The sequence below is a fragment of the Silurus aristotelis genome (assembly GCF_946808225.1).
Source record: "Silurus aristotelis genome assembly, chromosome: 16".
In the NCBI taxonomy this organism is placed as follows: domain Eukaryota; kingdom Metazoa; phylum Chordata; class Actinopteri; order Siluriformes; family Siluridae; genus Silurus; species Silurus aristotelis.
The window spans coordinates 13,048,091-13,071,594 of record NC_139589.1 but is presented as its reverse complement, the minus strand read 5'-3'; the positions used below and the strand labels follow the sequence as shown (position 1 = coordinate 13,071,594).

General features: G+C 37.2%; 2 protein-coding genes across 4 annotated transcripts; both read left to right on the top strand.

Moving 5' to 3' along the window:
* Positions 1–1,897: 1,897 nt before the first annotated feature.
* On the top strand, positions 1,898–12,000 carry rnf180b (ring finger protein 180b). Of its 3 annotated transcripts, none has more exons than XM_083565183.1 (7): positions 1,898–2,065; positions 2,676–2,774; positions 3,442–3,528; positions 4,387–5,067; positions 6,484–6,691; positions 7,859–7,984; positions 10,842–12,000. In XM_083565183.1, exons 1-7 carry the CDS (start codon positions 2,048–2,050, stop codon positions 11,024–11,026), a joined length of 1,404 nt encoding a protein of 467 aa, XP_083421309.1. In that variant the 5' UTR covers positions 1,898–2,047; the 3' UTR covers positions 11,027–12,000. The 3 variants fall into 3 exon arrangements, with proteins under 3 accessions (XP_083421309.1, XP_083421311.1, XP_083421310.1); XM_083565185.1 differs by having other exon boundaries at positions 1,906–2,065; positions 7,859–7,988; positions 10,852–10,983; XM_083565184.1 differs by having other exon boundaries at positions 1,925–2,065; positions 2,644–2,774.
* A 5,936-nt stretch (positions 12,001–17,936) lies between these two features.
* On the top strand, positions 17,937–23,443 carry rgs7bpb (regulator of G protein signaling 7 binding protein b). Its single transcript, XM_083564275.1, has 6 exons — positions 17,937–18,338; positions 19,302–19,468; positions 19,560–19,690; positions 21,545–21,689; positions 22,232–22,302; positions 22,404–23,443. Exons 1-6 carry the CDS (start codon positions 18,186–18,188, stop codon positions 22,493–22,495), a joined length of 759 nt encoding a protein of 252 aa, XP_083420401.1. The 5' UTR covers positions 17,937–18,185; the 3' UTR covers positions 22,496–23,443.
* The last annotated feature ends 61 nt before the right edge of the window (positions 23,444–23,504 follow it).

Here is a 23,504-nt window from a genome sequence, read left to right as displayed (position 1 = left end):
ACCTGAAAAATGCAACTGCTGCCACCTGGTGTAACTAGCACTTTGTTCATTCATTAATTCATTCATTCATTCGTTCATTTATTTGTTCATTCAGTCTTTTTTGCAACCACGTTATCCTGATCAATGGCTCGGAAGCCTTTTCCAGGAACACTAAACATTTGATCAAAATAAATCACAGAGAAAGAGGCCAATTCATTATTTTATGGAGATAAAAAAAAAACTGAAAACAGAAAATATAATACGTTGGTTGTCCAGGTTAAAGGACAATATTATTGTTTTAGAATATGTGGCACCCATACAGTTGCTTTAAAACCATTTGGAAGTTTAAGACTGAAGGACTAAAGTCAGGTTTGAGATCAACTTTAAATTTTAGACCAGACTTTGCCAGAGTCATATGCACCTTAATCATACTGTACAGTGTCTTTAACTGAATGTAACAATATGTATACTTAATATTATTCATTCATATTATTAATTAATCCTTATTTCTCTACCTGTCACCCCTCACCTGCGTGTGTGTGTGTGTGTGTGTGTGTGTGTGTGTGTGTGTGTGTGTGTGTGTGTGTGTGTGTGTCAAGTTAAACATTCTCGTGAGATGCCAGCAACCACAGATCCTGTCTCCTTCTTTTCTTTGTATCTGCCTGAGTCATCCTGATGCCCTACAGTAGCTCTGGATTGAGTTCTCTTTATTTGGAGACCACTCTGTGCAGCTGAGAATGGTTCCACATGAATAGCCTAAAGATCCCTGAAGAACTCAAAAACTATGAGGATGGATGTTAATTGTAATTTAATATTAACAATCTGCTACAGTGGCTTATAACTGCAGTTTGCATGAACAGTTTTGCAATTAAAGACCCATTACTGAACATCACACCTCAACAATGATGGAAATGTAATGAATGGACATTCTGTGCCATCCAGAGAACGACAGGTTTCCTTTAGAGTCTGTTTTCTCTCATGGCTTGATCATCTCAGGGAGTTTTTCCTAGCCACTGTCACAGTGGCTTGTTCATAAACCTATAAGGGAAAAACCTATATGCACTTTATAAACTTATAAATTCAAATATCTAACCTTTTTTTTCTCTGTAAATCTGTTTTGGCATAATGTCCATTGTTTAAAAATGCAATACAAATAAAAACTAAACTTTCATCTCCTGATATTTACCATTTATTTTTTAGGTGATCAATACTATAGGAACACATCGTTTTAAAATAAATGAAAATAAATAAAAAAATATTATTGTTTACATATGACTTGCTCACAATAATATTACCGAGCCTTTCATACCACCTACGCCATAAACCTTTTCTTCTTTCTTATCAGGCTTGTACTGGGGCTTAGTTGTTTAATATTTTTACTTCTTTTAGGCTTTCTCTTTTAAGTCTTCTTCTTGTGAAAAACATGCTTAACTGGGTTAAGGACTGGTGATTGATTTGACCTTTTTCTTTATACCCTAAACAAGACTTTTGCCTCATGGGCAGTTTTGGGTCGTTGTCTTGTATCATGAAAATCCACCTAATTAGACTGGATGCATTTCCCTATAAACTTGCAAACAAAAGGTTTCTGTGGACTTTTCGCACCGCTGCTACCATCACAAGTTATTTAATCAATAAAGATAAGTGAGGCTGGTTCCAGAAGGAAGCATGCACACAACCATTGTAGGGTCACTGCTTTAATAAGAATGGTGATAAGTGACAAGGAATAAGTGATAGCACCACTCAAATAATATCTGTTCAGTGCTCAGGTTGGTTTCCTTCCACTGATAGATGTAAAAAATGATAGAGAAAGTGTTCCTGTATGACAGTGTCCTTATAAAATGATAAATGAATAAAAATAGCACAAATGAGTAATTGACTAGATATAAACCCAAACAATAAGCATAGACGTGAATGGATCATTTCGAACCGCGTTTTTAGACATGTCCCCGAATGGCTTCCGTATCATGTTTGTTAGGAAAAAGCCGACTCAACGTGTTATTTGTTTTTAGCTGGCTTGCTAGTTAGCTTCAGTTTCATCCAGGGCTTTCTCGGAAATATCGTTCGAACAATGGCTTCAGTTGATACGGTATTTACATTTTACATGATTAATTTGACATTACTAACTATAATATTTATTTGTCATTAACAGTAAGTGTCCTGATGTTTAAAACAATAGCTGAGCCCCATATTAGCTAAGTATAAAAGTTTTACAGGACCATATTTGAAAAGCACCCAAGTGTTAACTTATGAATTATTACTTTAAACATTACAAACTGTAGACAGTTATCATTAACAACATTACAGACTGTAAACATTTAACAACATGGTGGCTCGAATAAACACAGATCAACATTCCCATGTATTCAGTGATCTTTATAAAATGTTATGTCTTTTAGGCAAACACTGTAACATCGGATTATGTTACTTAATTGTTGTTTGCCGTTATTCTGTGTATTGGCTTGGGTTTATTTAAATGAGCCAACATTTGCAACATATTTTGATGCTCTTTTGATTAAAAATATTTAAGTAAAAAAATTACAATGTTTATCAAAAAAAAGTGTCTGATTTATGTGATATATACAATAGTAATAGACTTGACATTTCCTCCTACACCTGTCTTTTAGAACAGCCTCTAATATTTTACCTCATTTATGTGGTTATCAGAGACAACAAATGTTTGACATTTTCGAATACAGGACGAAGTACCAGATCCTGGTGGAACCCAAGAGGAACCATCAATTCTCCGCTGTAAAAAGTGCAGAAGATGTGCTGTAGACTCATCATGCCTACTTGCGGTGAATTGATTCATAGTTAATAGTGAAAGTTTGTGTATGTTCATTTGCTAAAAAGTGTTTTGTCATTTTTCACAACATAGACCTGCACATACTACTGTTATGTAGACTTGATAGAAACCTATAGTATATGAGCATATGTTTATTAACTTTAGAGACCTATACCAGAACTATTCAAATAGTGTGGACAGAATTGCAGGAACTCTGCTTAAACAATGAAATTAGGGGACCAGAGCTAACCCTGGTAATGAAATAAATAAAAAAAAACCATCAATCTAATTTAACTATAATAGAATGTATACAACAATTAGATTTGCTCTGCTGTGTTGATCGGACATGCATTCTTTTAGGTGTGCTTGAAATACTAGTGGGCTTATAAATATGAGAGGTGGTGCTCATAGGGGAAAAGCTTGAATATGATTCTTGTTAAAACTTGCTGTTTATGACTGTTGATGATTTTTGTCTGTAGAATACAAGAATTGCACATGAAATCAATCTTATTCCATCAGTTGAGCATAATTAGCCAATTTAGAGCAGTTGGGAATCTGATATAGGCTTGAGCCACTACTTCATAGGTATCTTCTTGTTTGATAAGTAAATTATCTTTATATATATTTTATTTAGTTAACACATCTGGGCAATATCTGCTGTTATTTCTTTCCTCTCACAGGCCTCAGAAGACCACATGGCTAAATGCACAGTGTGGCATGTGAATGTTGATGCATTGCCTGATTGGATTTTGTCAGTTATTAATCAGGTACCAACCTTGTAAAGTTTTTAAATGATCAGTTCAATTCTTGTCATGGTCTTGTGTCTAAAACTAAAGAGTGCATAAGGAATAAACCACGTTGGGGCATGAGTTTGATTGCATTTTTTATTTATTAAAAAATGACCTGTCATGCTTTCCATCTGTGTTTTGTTCCCTTTATTGTAGAATTTTTAAAACCAGGTTTTGTTCTTGATAAGGGTAAAGCGAGATAAATAGTTGTTTTTCTTACTAGCTTTTCTTTTTTCTTAATTAGTGAACAAACAATGCTTTTTATATGTGAGATACCATAAAGCTGAAAACAACTCTATCCTGAAGATTTATCATTGTAAATGAAAGTAACAGCTTCACCTCTGACTGTTCCATTAATGAAGAAAAACAGATGTGTCCTTACCAGAAACTATCAACATATCAAACAGACATTTTGTAATCTTTTTATCTGGATCGTTTGCTATGCAGGAGCTGTGAGCTGTTAGTATAGAGCTGATTATATAGTAGATCATAGTATTGGATTTACAGGCACTCTTTCGTCAAAGCTGCTGTTATGAAAATAATTTAGTCAAAGACTTGATAATGCTTAATCAATTTGAACATTAAGCAGCAATGGGGGTAAACAATAAATGCAATTGTATTGAAACAAAACACTTGTATAAGTCATGGAACCTGATAGAAAAAAAAATCTATAAACATGTGAAGATTCTTGCAATGTAAAACATTCACAAACATTCTAATGCCCAAAACCCATCTTTAGTTAGGGCTTTGGGGCATTAGAATGTTTGTGAATGTTTAAAAAAGTATATATTTTAAAGAAATATGAGTGAAGGAAAAAAACAAATTCATCTTTCGCAGGTTCACTGGACGACAGGAAAACTGAACTGCCAGCACTGTGGAGCACGTCTCGGCGGTTTCAACTTTCTAAACTGTTCACGCTGCCCCTGTGGAGAAGACACAACTGTGCACCTTAATAAAAGCCGTGTTGATCAGTTTGTAAAGCATCTGGTCTACTTGAGTAGACCAGGTACAGCTAGAGTACACACAGGGCTTCGGGTTAAGCACAAAGTTTCAGAAGGTCAAGTAGATAGAACCCTCAGCTGTGAGCTACATCAAGTCACTCATGTTGTAGGTCTAGAACCCGAACCCCAGATAAGACAAACACAAGCAACTCATTTCTATAGTGAGCAGCCCGTCATCTCTCTATGCAGTCGTCCTATTCCTTCACCTCCCATTTGTCCTGTACATGAGGAAGTGAATGAGGCAGCAGCTCAGGATACCGACAGCCACACATGGATGTCAGCAACAGAGCTATCGGATCCTCTGCAAGACCAGGACAATCATACCGATTCCTTTAGATTGCCTACTCAAGACATCAGACAAGTGAATATCAGTGATGGTGTTACAGAGGATACACAGGATCATATTCGCTTCACCGCTGTGCAGATGTTGACCAAAAGGGAGAAGAATCACTTAAAAAACCTGAGGAGAAAGCAGAGGAAAAAAGATCGCTGGATTCAGAGGCAGCTTGAAGAGAAGGTACTGGTGAGATAGTTTACAGACAGATTCAGATCAATATTCACTGGATGTGATGTCGCTTTTTCTAGGACAAATTCTTTTAATTTGTAGCAAAGAACTCTACTTCATGCACATTTTTTTAATGCAGTTGGTAGTGATGTAATGACAAAATGTCCAAAATATAAACTGAGGAATAAGTTGTTCAACAGATCGAGGTTCTCTCAGGTCAGGATCAAACTTTCTATCAGGAATAAAGTGTACCAATTTCTACAAAAAAATAACAAAGTGAAATTTGGAACTGTAGTGAAGAAAATCCTCAACAAACCATCTCAGACATTTAAATGCACAAATTAATGAGATGCATGTCATATCCTAAAAGGCTGTATACCCTGCTGTGTAATACATTCATTTTCCAAAAGAGCAAACCAGATACAATCCACTCTAATCCAAGAGTATGCAAGCAACCATATTCCCACCTTAGTGCTAAAAGATTGTAATTGTAGGCATCTAAATAATAATAAGCGCTCACTATCTCTCTGGTGTAAAACACACACTATCAATACAATAGTGATGCACTTCAAGTGCTATGTGAGGGCACAAATTCAAAAGGCTCTACTGAAATGTGTTAAGAATATACAAACTTGATTATTGTTTGCTACAAATGGCTTGAATAATTTTCTCTCTTTAGTCACTACACTGTTTTGGTGCAGAGAAATTTGAGATTTTACTGCATAGTTGCATGATGTCGTTTCAAGTGACCATTCACAGATGATGTTTAGCAATCACCTACTGCTCAATAACCTCTGACAGTATCATTAAATACAGACAATAGCGTTTAACACTCATTAATGAGTCGACTCTTCTGGTGAAGGTTGGTGACTGAATAATTTCCAATGCACACACATTTGACATATCTTTAGAGTTTTTTCTTGTAGAGAATTTTATAGAAATTTTCTATATATGCAAATAAGTTTTCTTCTTTTGGAAAATGAATGTATTACACAGCAGGGTATACAGCCTTTTAGGATATGACATGCATCTCATTAATTTGTGCATTTAAATGTCTGAGATGGTTTGTTGAGGATTTTCTTCACTACAGTTCCAAATTTCACTTTGTTTTTTTCTTGTAGAGAATTTTATAGAACATTTCTATATATGCAAATAAGTTTTCTTCTTTTGGAAAATCTTTTTAAGATTTGATGAAACAATTAATACCACAGTATTGTCAAATCCTGTAATTGTCTCATTGGTCATTTAATTGATAAAACATTTGCAAATTACCACATAAAAGGAAATAAACACTTGCATTAAGAAAATAACAGCCCACATTACATGGTAACATTACACCACCTTGTCAAACATTATACAAAAAAAATGAATCAGATTTGTAGGATCATTTAGGCATGTACATAAATATGTGAAATGTGTGTGTTCCAGAGGGTGAATCTGCTAAGCAGTGATGATGAGGAGAAGGAAGGCGTGCTGTGTGCTGTTTGTCTGGACATATACTACAAGCCGTACATGTGTCAGCCCTGCAGTCATGTGTTCTGTGAGCCCTGCCTGAGGACGCTGGCAAAGAGCCGGGCTAGCAGCACACCATGTCCCCTCTGCAGAACTCTCATCTCGCATGTTATTTTCCAGGAAGGTCAGCAAAATCAATGAAAACAATCTCTTTGTAGCATCTAGGTATGATTAGATAAATATAATAGGAATAGGAATGACCATTTGTAACCCTTGCAACACATTTCAGACATTCTTTATTCGGTGCCATGACTTTTCCATCTAGGAATATTTTATACGTTTCTGTATTATTCTAATACTAGTACAATAATCCCCCAAAACCTCCCGCGATAAACAAAACAACGCAATAAAGGAAGCCACCCCAAAAATGCTATTTTATGTATACTGTACTGTATTGACATTTTACTTTATTTAAGTATTTTGGTCTATTGTGTTATCCGCGAGACACCAGGAAATTCAGCAAAACAAATGAGTTATGTGGCAAATGCAATTCCGAGATAAACAGGGGGTGCGAGATTCGAACATTTTTGTACAGTAGCCATTCAGGTACTACGGTAATATTAAGAAAAGGGTTACTGCTATTTTTTTTTTTTTTGTATATAGCATTAGCGAAACCTTATAGTAGGTCGTGGTAGCAGTAGACAAACAAGAGCTGTGAATTATGTTAATTGTGAGGTTTTGGCATTAACTACAGCAATATAGTTAATTATGGTTAAGATCACTATATTAAACAAACTAATTTCAGCGTAACTTAAAAATTAAAGTGTAAGATTTGTTTCTAGGTTAAAATTTGAAACATAACTTGACATTTGAATTAAAATTAAAAAAAATTGCCTATTTCAGTGCCAAATACACTGTTGTAACTGTATTTACATAATAAGAAGAAGAAGAGGAAGAAGAAGAAATTAACAGTACAGTTTAATGCCATCACAAGACAAAGGAACAACATTAAACTTGTTAGACATGTTTGGCCATCAGTCTTCTGACTTTAATGAATTTTTGTTTCTGTGTGAAAATATTAGTGATAGGTGCTAGCTGCAGTGTGAGTTCTATTGAAAAAAACGAGACTGTAATAATCATACAGCATATGATTGGCTTTATGCAACAGAAGAATCTATAAATTGATTTACATTTCTTTTTGTGTGGGTTTTGCACATCTTGACGTCTATTCAAGTACTGAGAATGATTTACGATAACAAAGCGTTTTATTAAAAACAGTGTTACCCAGTAAGAATGTTGCCATAAGTCATTTCTGATGTGTGGAAGAATCATGGATGCGTTCGTGTTTCAGAGCTTCACCAACACACTAAGACCCACTTCCAAAAAGAATACCGGTTGAGAAACGAGACTTTCCAGAAGACCAACTATTCTAAATGGCCCCTGCCCAGCTGCCCGAAGCATTTTCGCATTTTATGGGGTTGGTTATTTAAAAGATATTTTATTAATTCTGTTTTTTATATATTATTCAGCTATATGTGTGTTTTGATGCTCAACTGCGAGTCATATCAGTACAACAGAAGCTAGGGGTGTAACTATACACGTATTTGTACACTAATTTTTCAGTACAGGGCTTTCGGTTTGTTATACATATGTACCGAATGTGCACAGTTCAAATCTGAGTTCCCTCAGGAATGTAATAAGTGGTGGAATGCAGGGTTGTTTAATCACTGCCTCGCAATTTAAGTGCATTTTTATTTATTATTATTATTATTAAACTCGGGGTATATATATATATATATATATATATATATATATATATATATATATATATATATATATATATATATATATATATATATATATATATATACATACAGTGAGGAAAATAAGTATTTGAACACCCTGCTATTTTGCAAGTTCTCCCACTTAGAAATCATGGAGGGGTCTGAAATTGTCATCGTAGGTGCATGTCCACTGTGAGAGACATAATCTAAAAAAAAAATCCAGAAATCACAATATATGATTTTTAAACTATTTATTTGTATGATACAGCTGCAAATAAGTATTTGAACACCTGTCTATCAGCTAGAATTCTGACCCTCAAAGACCTGTTAGTCTGCCTTTAAAATGTCCACCTCCACTACATTTATTATCCTAAATTAGATGCACCTGTTTGAGGTCGTTAGCTGCATAAAGACACCTGTCCACCCCATACAATCAGTAAGAATCCAACTACTAACATGGCCAAGACCAAAGAGCTGTCCAAAGACACTAGAGACAAAATTGTACACCTCCACAAGGCTGGAAAGGGCTACAGGGAAATTGCCAAGCAGCTTGGTAGAAAAAAGGTCCACTGTTGGAGCAATCATTAGAAAATGGAAGAAGCTAAACATGACTGTCAATCTCCCTCGGACTGGGGCTCCATGCAAGATCTCACCTCGTGGGGTCTCAATGATCCTAAGGAAGGTGAGAAATCAGCCCAGAACTACACGGGAGGAGCTGGTCAATGACCTGAAAAGAGCTGGGACCACCGTTTCCAAGGTTACTGTTGGTAATACACTAAGACGTCATGGTTTGAAATCATGCATGGCACGGAAGGTTCCCCTGCTTAAACCATCACATGTCCAGGCACGTCTTAAGTTTGCCAATGACCATTTGGATGATCCAGAGGAGTCATTGGAGAAAGGCATGTGGTCAGATGAGACCAAAATAGAACTTTTGGGTCATAATTCCACTAAACGTGTTTGGAGGAAGAAGATTGATGAGTACCATCTCGAAAACACCATCCCTACTGTAAAGCATGGGGGTGGTAGCATCATGCTTTGGGGGTGTTTTTCTGCACCTAGGACAGGGCGACTGCACTGTATTAAGGAGAGGATGACCGGGGCCATGTATAGCGAGATTTTGGGTAACAACCTCCTTCCCTCAGTTAGAGCATTGAAGATGGGTCGAGGCTGGGTCTTCCAACATGACAATGACCCAAAGCACACAGCCAGGATAACCAAGGAGTGGCTCTGTAAGAAGCATATCAAGGTTCTGGCGTGGCCTAGCCAGTCTCCAGACCTAAACCCAATAGAGAATCTTTGGAGGTAGCTCAAACTCCGTGTTTCTCAGCGACAGGCCAGAAACCTGACTGATCTAGAAAAGATCTGTATGGAGGAGTGGGCCAAAATCCCTCCTGCAGTGTGTGGAAACCTGGTGAAAAACTACAGGAAACGTTTGACCTCTGTAATTGCAAACAAAGGCTACTGTACCAAATATTAACATTGACTTTCTCAGGTGTTCAAATACTTATTTGCAGCTGTATCATACAAATAAATAGTTAAAAAAATCATACATTGTCATTTCTGGATTTTGTTTTTAGATTATGTCTCTCACAGTGGACATGCACCTACAATGACAATTTCAGACCCCTCCATGATTTCTAAGTGGGAGAACTTGCAAAATAGCAGGGTGTTCAAATACTTATTTTCCTCACTGTATGTATGTGTGTGTATATATATATATATATATATATATATATATATATATATATATATATATATATATATATATATATATATATTGTGCCAATTTTATTGATTACTCAGTTTAATCAATATAATAAGTGTATTGCATTAATTTAATTTATTCTGTTTTATTTTTATAAAATACTATTTTAGGTATTATTTAACCAAGCGGGCATTTTATTTTAATTGTTTTAAAAATGTTTAACTTCAAATGTTGATGATCTCAAATGTTAATAATAATGATAAACTGCGTTAATGAAAAAAGACAAGCAATTTTATGTTTTGCGTTTCTTCCCCCTGTCTGTACCGTAATGGAACTGAACAGTGACTTAAAAACTGAGGTACATACCAAACTGTGAATTTAGTGTACCGTTACACCCCAAATAGAAGCTCTATATTCATATCATGTCTTTTATATTGTCTTTATATAATATATATTCTATTTTTTTAAGATATTGATTATATTTTAATGGCAGCAACTCTGACATTAGTGCAGCTGCAAATCACAGGTTTATGTTAATGTTCAACAGTATTGTTTCTTTAGTACCAGCTCACTCACAGGGACTTGTATAGCAGACTGAGTTAATAAAAGATTATAATTGATATGGTGGTGATTTCTGTAATGGGTTTTAGTGGCAGGGCTTTGTAAGAAGGGTCTTTGAGAGGGTGATTATTTATAGATGTTATAAGTAAAAGGATATATTACTTTTGTTGTTAAGTTGTCTCAAGATTCAAAGATTAAATGTTATATATTAAAATTGATAACATCAAAATTTACTTCAATCATATTATTCACTATTCATTTAACTGTTTTCCATATTTTAGGACTGCAAAGACACAGACCCTCGGCTGATCAGTTGCAGTTCCCTCTCAGAGCACTGGGACTGAACAGATTGGGAGTGGACGTTATTAGGGGCTGGACGTTTTACTCTGATATGATCACCTCTTTGAACTGGGTGCTTCCCTCCTTTATCGTCTTGTGTGGCCTTTTCTACATCCTCCTCTGGTGATATGATGAGAACTCGAGCATGCCAGAGATGTATAAAGCAAAGTTGTGGATACATATGATAACTGTAAGGATTATGTACAGTTTTTAGAGAGTTTAAAAAAAGTATTTATTTTTAATGATAGACATTCATATATATTTTCCAGGTCATTTTGAGCAGAGAGAAACAAAAATGATAATAAAAGTGTTAATAAAGAAGAAAAACTGCAAAAAGATTATTTTTATTAGTGCCCCTTTCACTCTTACCTTTTATTTGCACTCCCAGTTCCAATTCAGCAATCTCCCAGCATGGGAAGTGACTTTGGAGTTTATATTGCATATATGAAGATAGGATGGCATGTATTTGATGGCATGTAATTTTGCATTGCATTTGACCATTTATTGTATTTAAGTTTGTCCATTCATTTTCAGTAACTGATTTGTTTTCTGATCAGGGTCATGGTGAATCCAGAGCCTGTCCCACAAAACTGTATGCAAGCTGAATCAATTTGTGTAAATCAACATCTGTATTGTATTTTGCAGATGGCAAGTTGACAACCATGCTTAAAAAAATCAACATAAAATATAATTCATTGCTTAGACAATTTTTGTTAAAAAAAATAGAAATTTTGTTCATTTGTGAAGATAAAAGCATCTAGAATATATAATCAATTTTGTATAATAATTAAATGATATATGCATAAAGTAAATATACAAACAATAAAAACAAGAATTTGAACATTGTAAAGCTGCAGTAAATTATATTTATAAACAGATAAGTTACTGTCGTAGTAGACAAATGCTATAAAAAGAGAATGAAACGGAGAAACGCAGCAAGCGAACATGCCTGATTGAAAAAGTAAAACAATATGCATTGGTGTACAAATGCATAAGAATTCGCTGAAAAACACAACAGTTACTAAAAATGCACTGACAACGAATTTCATTATCGATTTAATCGTTTAGTTGTTGCAGAGCTAGTTGCGATACTGTAAGGAAGGCAAAATATTGGGATAGTTCTTATTTTAGAAATAGGATATAATTTTAGGACAGTTTTAAGCACATACCACCATATGCAAACCTTAGCAAAAAATATATATTTATTTATAAATTACAGTGGATTTTGCATTTGCATTAATTAAATAAAGTATTACCATTAGCATTAGGCTAGTAGTAGAAGCATGCTCTGAGCACTAACTAGTGGTTATACATTTAAAAGCTACAATCATAGGAAGACTATTATTACTTCTATAAAGGTAGAGAATGCAGTCAGGCATGGCAAGGCGGGCATGTCATGCACTCATATTAAACTTCATCTGGTTCAGTGAACGCACATGTTCCTGTTTTTTTTAATGCCATTTTAACATATTACCGCCTGAAAAACAAACTGCACGCAAACAAAACGTATTTCCGTTTTGTGCAAGTTAGTCAATGCTACTATTACTTCTGGCGGAAGTAAATAGTTTTTCCAGCAGCCCCCCAGGAAACAGGTGGATATTAATGCTACATTAGTGGCATGTCCATATCCTAATACTTACTGTCACTGTCTAAGTTCAGATCTATCTAGCGGTAGAGATATAAACTAAAAACGAAACCGCAGCCATGCATCTTGTATGATTTTTATTATTTTTTTTTTTATATTGATTTTTGAGAATTTATACAGTATCCCCAAACAAAATATCGTGATACTTACGTGTATCAATATTTTCTTACACCCCTAGTGACTATGCAGTCCAAGTATGAGTTTATGGAGGTGGAAAGAAAATGGTTTGTTATTAAATTTGACTAAAAAAAAAAAACTCTTAAAGTGTACCCAGCTGATTACCAAGCACATTACACTGATTTTAAGTCTCAGCCGGCCAGAAAGACACTCTTCAACACACAAATGAATGTATCATGAGTGTATTCAGGATGCCTAATGAGGGCACAATACACTGGGGAGCATTCATCATGTTCATTTTTCACTTTGCACACATTAAAAAAGAGACCAGGGCTAGAATTTACTTTGTTGAAATTATGCTTTCTTCAATTATTAATTCTTTCCCTCGATAGTTAACAATTTTTTCATAAAACAATTATGAAATTTATTGCATGAATAATCTAAAAAAACAAGCTGTAAACTCGACAATGTAATCCATATGCACTTGTAATTCACTTACCAGGAAGAAGATGAATGCTCTAGAGTTGATTTCAAGTGTCAAATTTGCAATTGCAATCTGTTGCTGATAACTCTTTTTATAAAGTCCAAAGAGCTGGTACTTACAGTGGTGCAAGGCTGGGAAAATAAAAACTAGACAAGACAAAAGCCAGCAAAATAAATAAAAAATAAAATAGAAAAAAAAAATAGAATGTGGCTAAACTTTTTTGGTACAGAGTTAAATAAATAATGGTGATCTTGAAAAACACCACACGGCCATGAAGACCATGAAAAACAGCTGTGGTAATTGTTAAAAAAAAAATCCTTTACAACAGTTGTTTGAATTAAGAACTCTTTCCAGAAGGTAGGACTATTTGTGTCAAAGTCAACAATCAAATAAAAAACACACTAGAGTTAATACAGATTTAACATATTAAAAGAACAGCCTGTACATATTTTCAAAAGAACATTTTATAGACAGATAAGGCTAAGTTCAGCTTGTAGAAGAATAAAATGAACTGACCATGATCCAAAGCATAGCACCTTACCATATCGTGTGGATGTGTGGAACTGGTTCTCTTGTATTCCTGATGTGACTGCATGTGAAGCACACTTTTTATGTTTACACAGTGACGTTTTTATTGTCAGTTATTAGAATTTACTTACATTCAACAGAACTGTATTGATTTTTTAGTCTACTAGCTGTCTGTTTAAAGATGAATTGCATTTATATATTATAATAAGGCTTAACCCAGCCATTATGGCTGCACAAGCCAGTGCACTTTTAGTGCCGGTCCCAAGCCCGGATAAATGGGAAGGGTTGCGTTAGGAAGGGCATCCAGCGTAAAACATGTGCCAAATCAAATATGCGGATCACGAATAAGAATTTTATACTGGATCGGTCGAGGCCCAGGTTACCAACGACTGCCACAGGTATCGTTAGCCAACAGGGTACCGGTGGAAATTGGGCTACTGTTGGCCGAAGGAGGAGAAGGAGAGGAGAAAGATGTCCACAGAGACGGCAGGGAAAGGAGAAGTGGAGGAGAGTGGAGGTTCGGGTGGGCACTTTAAATGTTGGTACTATGGCTGGTAAAGGGAGAGAGATAGCTGATATGATGGAGAGGAGAAATGTGGAAATGTTGTGTGTTCAGGAGACCAAGTGAAAAGAGAGTAAGGCCAGGAACATTGGAGGTGGGTTTAAACTGTTCTTTCATGGTGTGGATGGAAAAAGGAATCGTGTAGGGGAGATCCTGAAGGAAGAGTACAGTAAGAGTGTAGTGGAGGTGAAGAAAGTTTCTGATAGGGAGATAAACGTGAAGCTGGAAGTTGAAGGGTTAATGATAAATGTCATCAGTGCTTATGCTCCACAAGTTGGCTGTGAGATGGAGGAGAAGGAAACATTCTGGAGTGAATTAGATGAAGTGGTAGAGGATCTAACTAGGAATAAAATATTTTAAAGGGCAGAATTTAATGGGCATGTAGGTGAAGGGAACAGAGGTGATGAGGAGGTGATGGGTAGGTATGGTTTTAAGGAGAGGAATGTGGAAGGGCAGATTGTGGTAGATTTTGCTAAAAGGATGGAAATGGCAGTGGTGAACACATATTTTAAGAAGAAGGAGGAGCATAGGGTGACGTATAAGAGTGGAGGAAGGTGCACACAGGTGGACTATGTTTTATGAAGGAGATGCAAACTGAAGGAGATTGGAGACTGTAAGGTGTTAGCGGGTGACAGTGTAGCTAGACAGCATCAGATGGTGGTCTGTAGGATGGTTTTGGAGGTGAAAAAGACGAGGAGGAGTATTAGGACTGAAAGAAAAATTAGATGGTGGAAACTGAAGGCGGACAACTGTAGCGTGAGGTTCAGGGAAGAGGTCAGACAGGGGCTTGTGGTGGTGAAGAGGTGCTGGATGATTGGGCAACTACTGCAGAAGTGATGAGGGAGACAGCTATAAAGGTAATTGGTGTGACATCTGGAAATAGAAAGAAAGACAAAGAGACGTGGTGGTGGAATGAGGAAGTGCAGGAGAGCATAAGGAGAAAGAGGTTGGCAAAACAGAATTGGGATCAGAAGAGAGATGAGAAAAGTAGGCAGGAGTACAAGGAGATGCGGCAGCAGGTAAAGAGGGATGTGATGAAAGCCAAGGAAAAGGCATATGAGGAACTGTATAAAAAGTTGGACACTACGGAAGGAGAAAAGGATTTATACCGATTGGCCAGGCAGAGGGACCGAGCTGGGAAGGATGTACTGCAAGTTAGAGTAATAAAAGATGGAGATGGAAATGTGTTGACTAGTGAGTGATGGAGGGAGTATTTTGAGCAGCTGATGACTCAGGAAAATGAGAGAGAGAGAAGGTTGGATGGTGTAGAGATGGTGAAGCAGGATAGGATTAGTAAGGAGAAATTGAGGGCAGCTATTAGGACAATGAAGAGTGGAAAGTCAGTAGGATCAGATGACATAGTACCGGTAATAGCATGATGTTTAGGAGAGATGGCAGTGGAGTTTTTAAACAGATTGTTCAACAAGATTCTGGAAGGTAGGAGGATGCCTGAGGAATGGAGAAGAAGTGTGCTGTTACCGTTTTTTAAAAATATGGGAGATGTGCAGACCTGCAGCAACTAAAGGGGAATAAAGTTGATCAGTCACACGATTAAGTTATGGGAAAGAGTAGTGGAAGCCAGGCCGAGAGAAGAGGTGACCATCTGTGAGCAACAGTATGGCACCACAGACCCCTTATTTGCTTTGAGAATGTTAATGGAGAAGTATAGAGAAGGTCAGAAGGAGTTGCATTGTGTGTTTGTGGATTTAGAGAAAGCGCCTGACAGGGTGCCGAGAGAGGAGTTGTGGTATTGTATGAGGAAGTCAGGTGTGTCAGAGAAGTATGTGAGGGTGGTGCAGGACATGTATGAGGACAGTGTGACACCAGTTGGTTCAAGGTGGAGGTTGGACTGCATCAAGGATCAGCTCGGAGCCCTTTCCTATTTGCAGTGGTGATGGACAGGTTGATGGACGAGGTCAGACAGGAGTCTCTGTGGACTATGATGTTTGCGGATGATATTGTGATTTGTAGGGAGAGTAGGGAGCAGGTTGAGAAGAGCCTGGAGAGGTGGAGGTCTGCGCTGGAGAGAAGGGGAATGAAAATCAGTAGGAGTAAGACAGAGTACATGTGTGTGAATGAGAGGGAGGGCAGTGGAGTGGTGCGGTTGCAGGGAGAAGAGGTGGAGAAGGTGGAGAAGTTCAGGTACCTGGGGTCAACAGTGCAGAGTAATGGAGAGTGTGTTAGTGAAGAAAAGAGTGCAGGCAGGGTGGAGTGGGTGGAGAAGAGTGGCAGGAGTAATTTGTGATAGAAGAGTATCTGCAAGAGTGAAAGGGAAAGTTTATAGGATTGTGGTGAGACCTGCGATGTTTTATGGTTTAGAGACAGTGGCATTGAGTAAAAGACAGGAGGTGGCTCTGGAGGTAGCAAGATGAAGATGTTGAAGTTGAAGTTGATAGTTGAAGATGTTAAGTTTTTTTTGGGAGTGATGAGGATGGACAGGATTAGAAATGAGTTTATTAGAGGGTCAGGGCATGTAGGATGTTTTGGAGACAAGGTTAGGGAGGCGAGATTAAGATGGTTTGAATATGTGCAGAGGAGGGACATGGGTTATATCGGTAGGAGAATGCTTAGGATGGAGCTACCAGGAAGGAGGAAAAGAGGAAGGCCAAGGAGGAGTTTCATGGATGTAGTGAAGGAAGACATGCAGGTAGTTGGTGTGACAGAGGCAGTTGTAGAGGACAGGGGGTTGTGGAGACGGATGATTTGCTGTGGCGACCCCTAATGGGAGAAGCCGAAAGAAGAAGAAGAAGAAGAAGAAGAAGAAGAGGAGAAAGAAGATATGTTAATATAGCTTAATTTTAAACAATTTGGCAAAAGAACCATTTATCCACAATGCAGCTTTGCAGAAAAAATAGTAATGTTTAGATGTGTTTAAATGGTTTCTCTATTCATTTTGTTTTCATTTGTTTAAATGCATAATCTGTAATCTGAAGTGTACATATACAATACATATACAATACAATGGAATGTATAACAAAATACTGTGCCCTACCTTACTCTTAAGGGTCCTAAAACTGGCCCTAATTGTATAATGTGTTAAAGGTGCCATTAAGAAAAGTGACAGGAACTGAGAGAGAGGTGTACAAGCTCTTTCTATAATAATGTTTTATTTGGAGCAGCAGTAAAAGGCAGCATGTGCATGTGAAATTGTTACAGCTTTCTCTTAAAGAAAGTTTTGGTTTTGGTAATGAATGTCTAATTATTTTTCAGACAATCAATGAATTTATTAGTTAAGATTCATGAATTTGTTTTGCTACAAAGTAATTATTACATATACCTTATACCTTACAATATAAGATAAATAATGTAATTTCTATTTTATTGTACTATTGTTTAAGGGGGGTGGGGGGTTGCAGGGGTCCACAAAATGTGTGCAACGCCGCATTGCCATTAGAAAACCTTCTGCATACCTTCATTATAATATTAAAGTACATGGAAAGCTCGGGCAAAACATTTCAGGTTATTACGGTTCCACGCCACAAGGTTTTGCAGGAAAGCCAAAGCAATATGCAGTGATGGTTACTGTGGAAAATCCATTTGTCCTTTAACATATTGTAACAGCATGCAGACCTACAGAGTGTGTAGTGCTGCAGCAGCGTCGTGTCTAAAGGCTGCCTCGTCTTATCGGCCCTTGCGTCCTAAAAAGACAAGCAAAAGACAGCGTACTGGCGCATGCGCGTGCGTGGTGTGCGCGCGTGTGTGTTTGTGTGTGCGTTAGTTAGACAGAGCGTGTTTGTGCGCGCGCGCGCGGTCGCTGTGTGCGCCGCTCGCTTCATCCGAGGACGAGATGCAGAGGAGTCGAGCGCGTCCGTGCGGCTCTCCATCACGCTGAAGGAAAAAAAAAACAAACGAAAAAAAAAAAGAAAAACCCCGACAACTTGTGCCGAGCACGAACACGCGGGGTCGTTTGTTGGCGCGGGGGGTGGTCTCGTCCGAGGACGCGTATATGCATGTGTTCCGCACCGAACGGGCGAAAGAGCCGCCCCGGATCCGCAGGCCGCATGTTTCAGCTGGGCAAAGCAGCGCGCAGCGAACCCGAGCGGCGAGAGAGCACGGACAGCGCCCGCAGGGGAGGACACCGCGCTGTGGAGCACTGCAGAGCGGTGGGTAGACTGTGGCTTTTATATATATATATAAATATATATATATATATATATATATATATATATATATATATATATATATATATATATATATATATATATATATATATACCGCAGTGTTCACGTCGCGTCAGTCTTATCCGCATTTCATCACGCTTGGGCTTTTTCAAATTTTGCAGTGTTTTTTTTTTCCCCCTAAAATGCGCACCGCCGCATTTGTCGGTAATTGTAGCAAATCAGTAACAGGCTTTATAATGACCGATTGTACCCTGATGTGATTGTTGTCAGGCTGGTTGTTGGTAATGCCCTGCTACGGGTGTCAAATGATCTGTTCATTAATAATAGCAAGATGTTTTGTGGGTAATTTGCCCCGGAGAATGAGCTTTCCCAGTATCGTGACTCACGCAGATTAATTTTCAGGCTAGAACGCAGTCATCTGGAGATGTCACATCCACACCATGATACATCGAAGCATGATATGTGATGGTAACTATTCAGTTTTTAGCAGCGCACTGAGAATGCTTTGTGTTTATGTCTAAGTTTGACCCTTTGCATGGTCATATGGACCATTACGAATCTTTTAGAACGCCTCATTGACCAATGGACACCTCAAATAAGACTGTTTTGTCTAATTGTTGTGAACTAACAGAATGTCATGTAACATGTCAAGTAATGTTCAGGTGAAACACTCAGTACAGAGAACACCAAGCATCACAGATACGGAACATAAGCATCTTTCTATTTTAAACTATAAAGCCACATCAATGGCCACAAGGTCACCATTAGACTTGAGCAGACTTCTAAGAATTTCAAGCCTTCCTGGAAAAGCACAGAGATAGTCACGTAATACTGTACACTTCCAGAGAAACCATGTATTATGATACCTTACATAATGATGTGTGATGCTGGTCACTGTCAGCTTTATACATCATCACCCTTTTAAAGCTTTGTGTTTGTGTGCAGGCGGTACAGGAGTTTAACACTCTGGTGGCACTCCACCGTGAGCAGGTCATCTCCATAGGAGAGATCACGGCTGACTGTCCAACTCTGAGGGCACGTATGCACAGCACACGCATCAAAGGTTGCACGGTGGCTCAGAGCGCCTACCAGCACCTCACACTCATCTCTGGGTAGGCAACTTTACAGTGATTATTAGTTTTATGCTTTGGACAGATAAGTGTCCCTCTCATACGTGACACATCGTTCTTTCTGGATTCATAGGCCAGAGGATGGCGAGATCCACCCTGAAATATGCAGGCTGTTCATCCAGCTGCAGTGCTGCTTGGAGATGTACATCACCGAGATGCTCAAGTCCTTGTGTTTGTTGGGTGTGCTGCAGCTCCACAGGAAAGGTGAGGTACTGCATGAGAACAGCAGGGGGCGACATTAACATAAACCAGCCAGCCTCAGTCTTGCCTGGTGAAAGCTAGTCAAAGCGTGTACAGCAGGTGGCAGTGTTAACACCATACAGTTCGCAAAAGTCACTGCAGAAGATCGTGGTTTAGGAAAACATTATAGAAATCACAGTCCACTTGACCCGCTTGCACAATTGGTGTATTGTCAAAGTATTACAATGATATCACTATTATATTAGGTCTAATTCACTACTGCTACTAGAATGACAATTCTTCACAGAGTTATTAAGAATACAAACAGAAATCATTTAATCTTAGATAAAGGGTTTTTTAACATTTACATTTAAAGTAAATAGGTGCATTTACACACCTATTACTGCACACCTTAACAATGGGACTGCAATGAATGGACATTCGGTGCCACCCTGATGAGGATGGGTCCTCTCAAGGTATCTTCCTCATAAAATCTCAGGACCATCTCAGGACCATCTCTAGAAGTTTTTCCTTGCCATGGTCACCACTGGCTTGCTCATCAGGGATAAACAATTATAAGGAACTACCTTATTTGCCATAAACGTACACATTCTTTTATTTAACCTTATTACCATTTTATCTGCGTAAAGCTACTTTGACACAATGCCCATTGTAAAAAGTGTATACAAATAAATAAATTAAATTGAACTTTAAGAGTACAGTGAGTGATTAGGGGTTCTTAGTTTCCATAAAAGACCATATAAAGCTTAAGGTAACATAGGATTTAGAGTGGGATGACTGAAAACAGTATAAGGGATCTATAATGCCATATATTACAGTTAAACAAAGTTTGTATAAAGTTTTTAGACTGGGGGTCATTATTTCAGTTTAAATTCTGGCTACATTTCCTATTGTCACACTGATATGATTATAATAATAAGAATAATAAAAATAATAATGATGATAATAGGATCCCTGCTTGGGTTACACCCTATGTGGAGATTTTTTGCATGTTCTTCCCATGTTCTCTGGTTTCTACAGTTCGAAATCTCATTAAATTTTAATTGGCTTAAGGTTTGCCAAAGCTAAATGTGAAGTGAGTGTTTGCATATTTACAGAACCTTGCCTTATTAAACTTAAGTGATACATGCAAATTAAATGTTTTTTTGTTTGTTTGTTCTACACAGAAGCAAAAAATTTGAATTGTTACCAAATTGCTGTCAACAAATCAACAGTAATAGCCAGTACACTTTAGCACACCATCTCATCACTGATTATATTCCTAAAGCATCATATTTCCATGAGTTTTATTCTTGTTTTTGGCAGTTAAAAAAAAAAAAACCTTGTCAAATTTCTATTTCTGTTTCATATGTTTTTGCAAAAATGCTAAAAGGAAAATTGCGGAAAAAAACAACATATTTCAGTTCAGTTTTTTTTTTTCAAATACTTTTATAAAATCACACTATATGCAAGTACTTGTGAGTTTATTAAATTATTGAAGTTAGACACTATATTTATTTTGGGTTTAAGGCATGTACATGCGTTTAACCAGCAGATGTCACTATTATGTTTTATGGTGATGATTCTCTAATTACCAGGTTTAAAGCAACAATATTCCCAAACATTATTCTGTTGCCTTTGATTTGAAATAAATGGCCTTTTTCCTGTAGATTTTCTGCATACTCTCTCTACATACAGTACAAATGATAGATAGATAGATAGATAGATAGATAGATAGATAGATAGATAGATAGATAGATAGATAGATAGATAGATAGATAGATAGATAGATAGATAGATAGATAGATGTCCCCTTTTCCAATAACACCTCAAAACTGTCTAATGGTATAGCTCTCTATACCTTTTTGCTTCCTGCAGGAAACGAGCCGTGCCCTGAGTCAAATGCAGACTGCAGGGTGGATGAAAGTTCTGATGTCCCAATATTGGAGGACAGGTCTTCATCACCTATCGACTTCCCTCATGAATCCTGGCTTGTGTGCACAGATATTGAAAACATAGAGAGGTATTTACTTAAATGAGCTCTGTGCATTAATGGAGTTGTTAGAAGCTACCCTAAACGTTTTATATGATTTATTATTTAAATAAAACTTTATCAAGATTTCAGGTAATTGCACAAATTAGTCAAAATGCAAGAATCACATCCTATTTATAGAAATGTTTCTTGATAATAGAAAATTGGCCGACATGCTGTTATGTATTATTTTTCTTGTTATCCGACCAACAGTGTAAAAAAAGAAATGGCATTAAAATAAGTAATTGCATTATTTTCCTGATAGGATTGACAGTAAAAGTAAAATCTTCAGAAACTAAACATGAAAATATCTGATCCAGATTCAGTCAAAAAAAAATTTTTTCAGCGACTTTATATCATATTTTGTAAGTTGTAAATGAAAACTCCAGATTTAATTAGTTGCAAAAGCAAACATCAGATTTACTTCAAAAATTGTTGTTCACATTGTCAAAAAAACCATTTCAATTTAAGAATAAACTTTACTTAAGAATCAACTCCACTATTAACCTGCTATATTTTTCTTTGACTTCTAGTGACATGCGTGAGATGAGAAATCTGCTAAGCAAACTCAGGGAGACTATGCCTTTGCCACTGAAGAACCAAGGTTTGTGCTAAACAATGAGTCCATTTATAAACAGATAACCAATGAACCCATTTGTAGTGTTAAAGGGTGTAAACTGTCATGGCTTTTCCCCTTGTGTGTAGATGACAGCAGTTTGCTGAACCTGACACCATACCCATTGGTGAGGCAGAGGAAGAGGCGTTTCTCTGGGCTCTGCTGCCTTGTGTCAGGATGAAGCACCCACAGTCTTTGCCTCTTGATGGAGACCTCGAGTTTCACTTGTCTATTTTGTTCACTGTAATGTGCAACAGTAATCTAACTCTGTCAGCATCCTCACTACAGACTTAATTCTTTACTAGAGTGCAAACAGAAATGCTACCTGCCTCACCCTGCCTCATCTTAACTCATCTTGCACCCTATCCCATATTGCCCCTGTCCAAATCTTGCCATCCATTTTCCATTTACCCTATTCTCTAAACATTCTGCCATGTCCACCATGCTGCCCACCTCAACCTGTCCTGTCCCACTCTGCTGAGCCTCTGAATTCACTAAAGAGGCTTTTATCAAAACCTTACCTTTTTTATTGTCGATTGTCCTTTTGTTTTCTGTCATTTGTGGTACAGTACGTATATGAACATGTCTTGAAAAGAAAACTCTAGAATCGGACATACTGTATTTTGTAAATATAATACTCCTTTTTTTGGTCCTTGTTTTATTTCCTCAATACTCGTCTTTGTCCCAAGTTGCAGTCAGGAAGTTTGTCCTCAGCGAGAGTGAACATATGCAACGATTTTCAGTGCAGGCTCCATGACTTTACTCCAGTTTAGTTCGGTCACTGTGCAAGGCTTCTTATTTAGTCTTCCATAAATGGGTAAAAAGTATACAATTACAATTCATTTTTAAGGGCACACAAGTGCTCTGCACTAAAGCCATTACTTCTTCATTATTAACATGAAGACAGAATAGATTTATGTACATAATACAGTGTAATGTATACAAAAAGCTCAAGATTATTCATGTCCTGTTCTCTGGATGTTTTAAACATTCATTTGTGTGATTTGTGTGTGTTTTATGAGAGTCTGCAGCATGCTTCTAATGTCCAGTATATTGGTATGCATAGAGTCCAACATTCATCATGTAAAGGCCATTTTATAATGATAATAAACTTCTTTTTTTTTATTATAAGATGTTTATGTTCATCTTTCCAGTTTTAAACATTACATACATTTGATACTTTTATTGAA

Bases quoted from the DNA above. Each gene is read 5' to 3' on its own strand.
- rnf180b (XM_083565183.1), top strand. The intron at 2,775-3,441 runs GTGAATTGATTC...TTCCTCTCACAG, and splicing joins ACTCATCATGCCTACTTGCG to GCCTCAGAAGACCACATGGC. The intron at 6,692-7,858 runs GTCAGCAAAATC...TTCGTGTTTCAG, and splicing joins GCATGTTATTTTCCAGGAAG to AGCTTCACCAACACACTAAG.
- rgs7bpb (XM_083564275.1), top strand. From the start codon at position 18,186: ATGTGTTCCGCACCGAACGGGCGAAAGAGCCGCCCCGGATCCGCAGGC. The intron at 19,469-19,559 runs GTAGGCAACTTT...CTGGATTCATAG, and splicing joins CACCTCACACTCATCTCTGG to GCCAGAGGATGGCGAGATCC. The intron at 22,303-22,403 runs GTTTGTGCTAAA...CCTTGTGTGTAG, and splicing joins TTTGCCACTGAAGAACCAAG to ATGACAGCAGTTTGCTGAAC.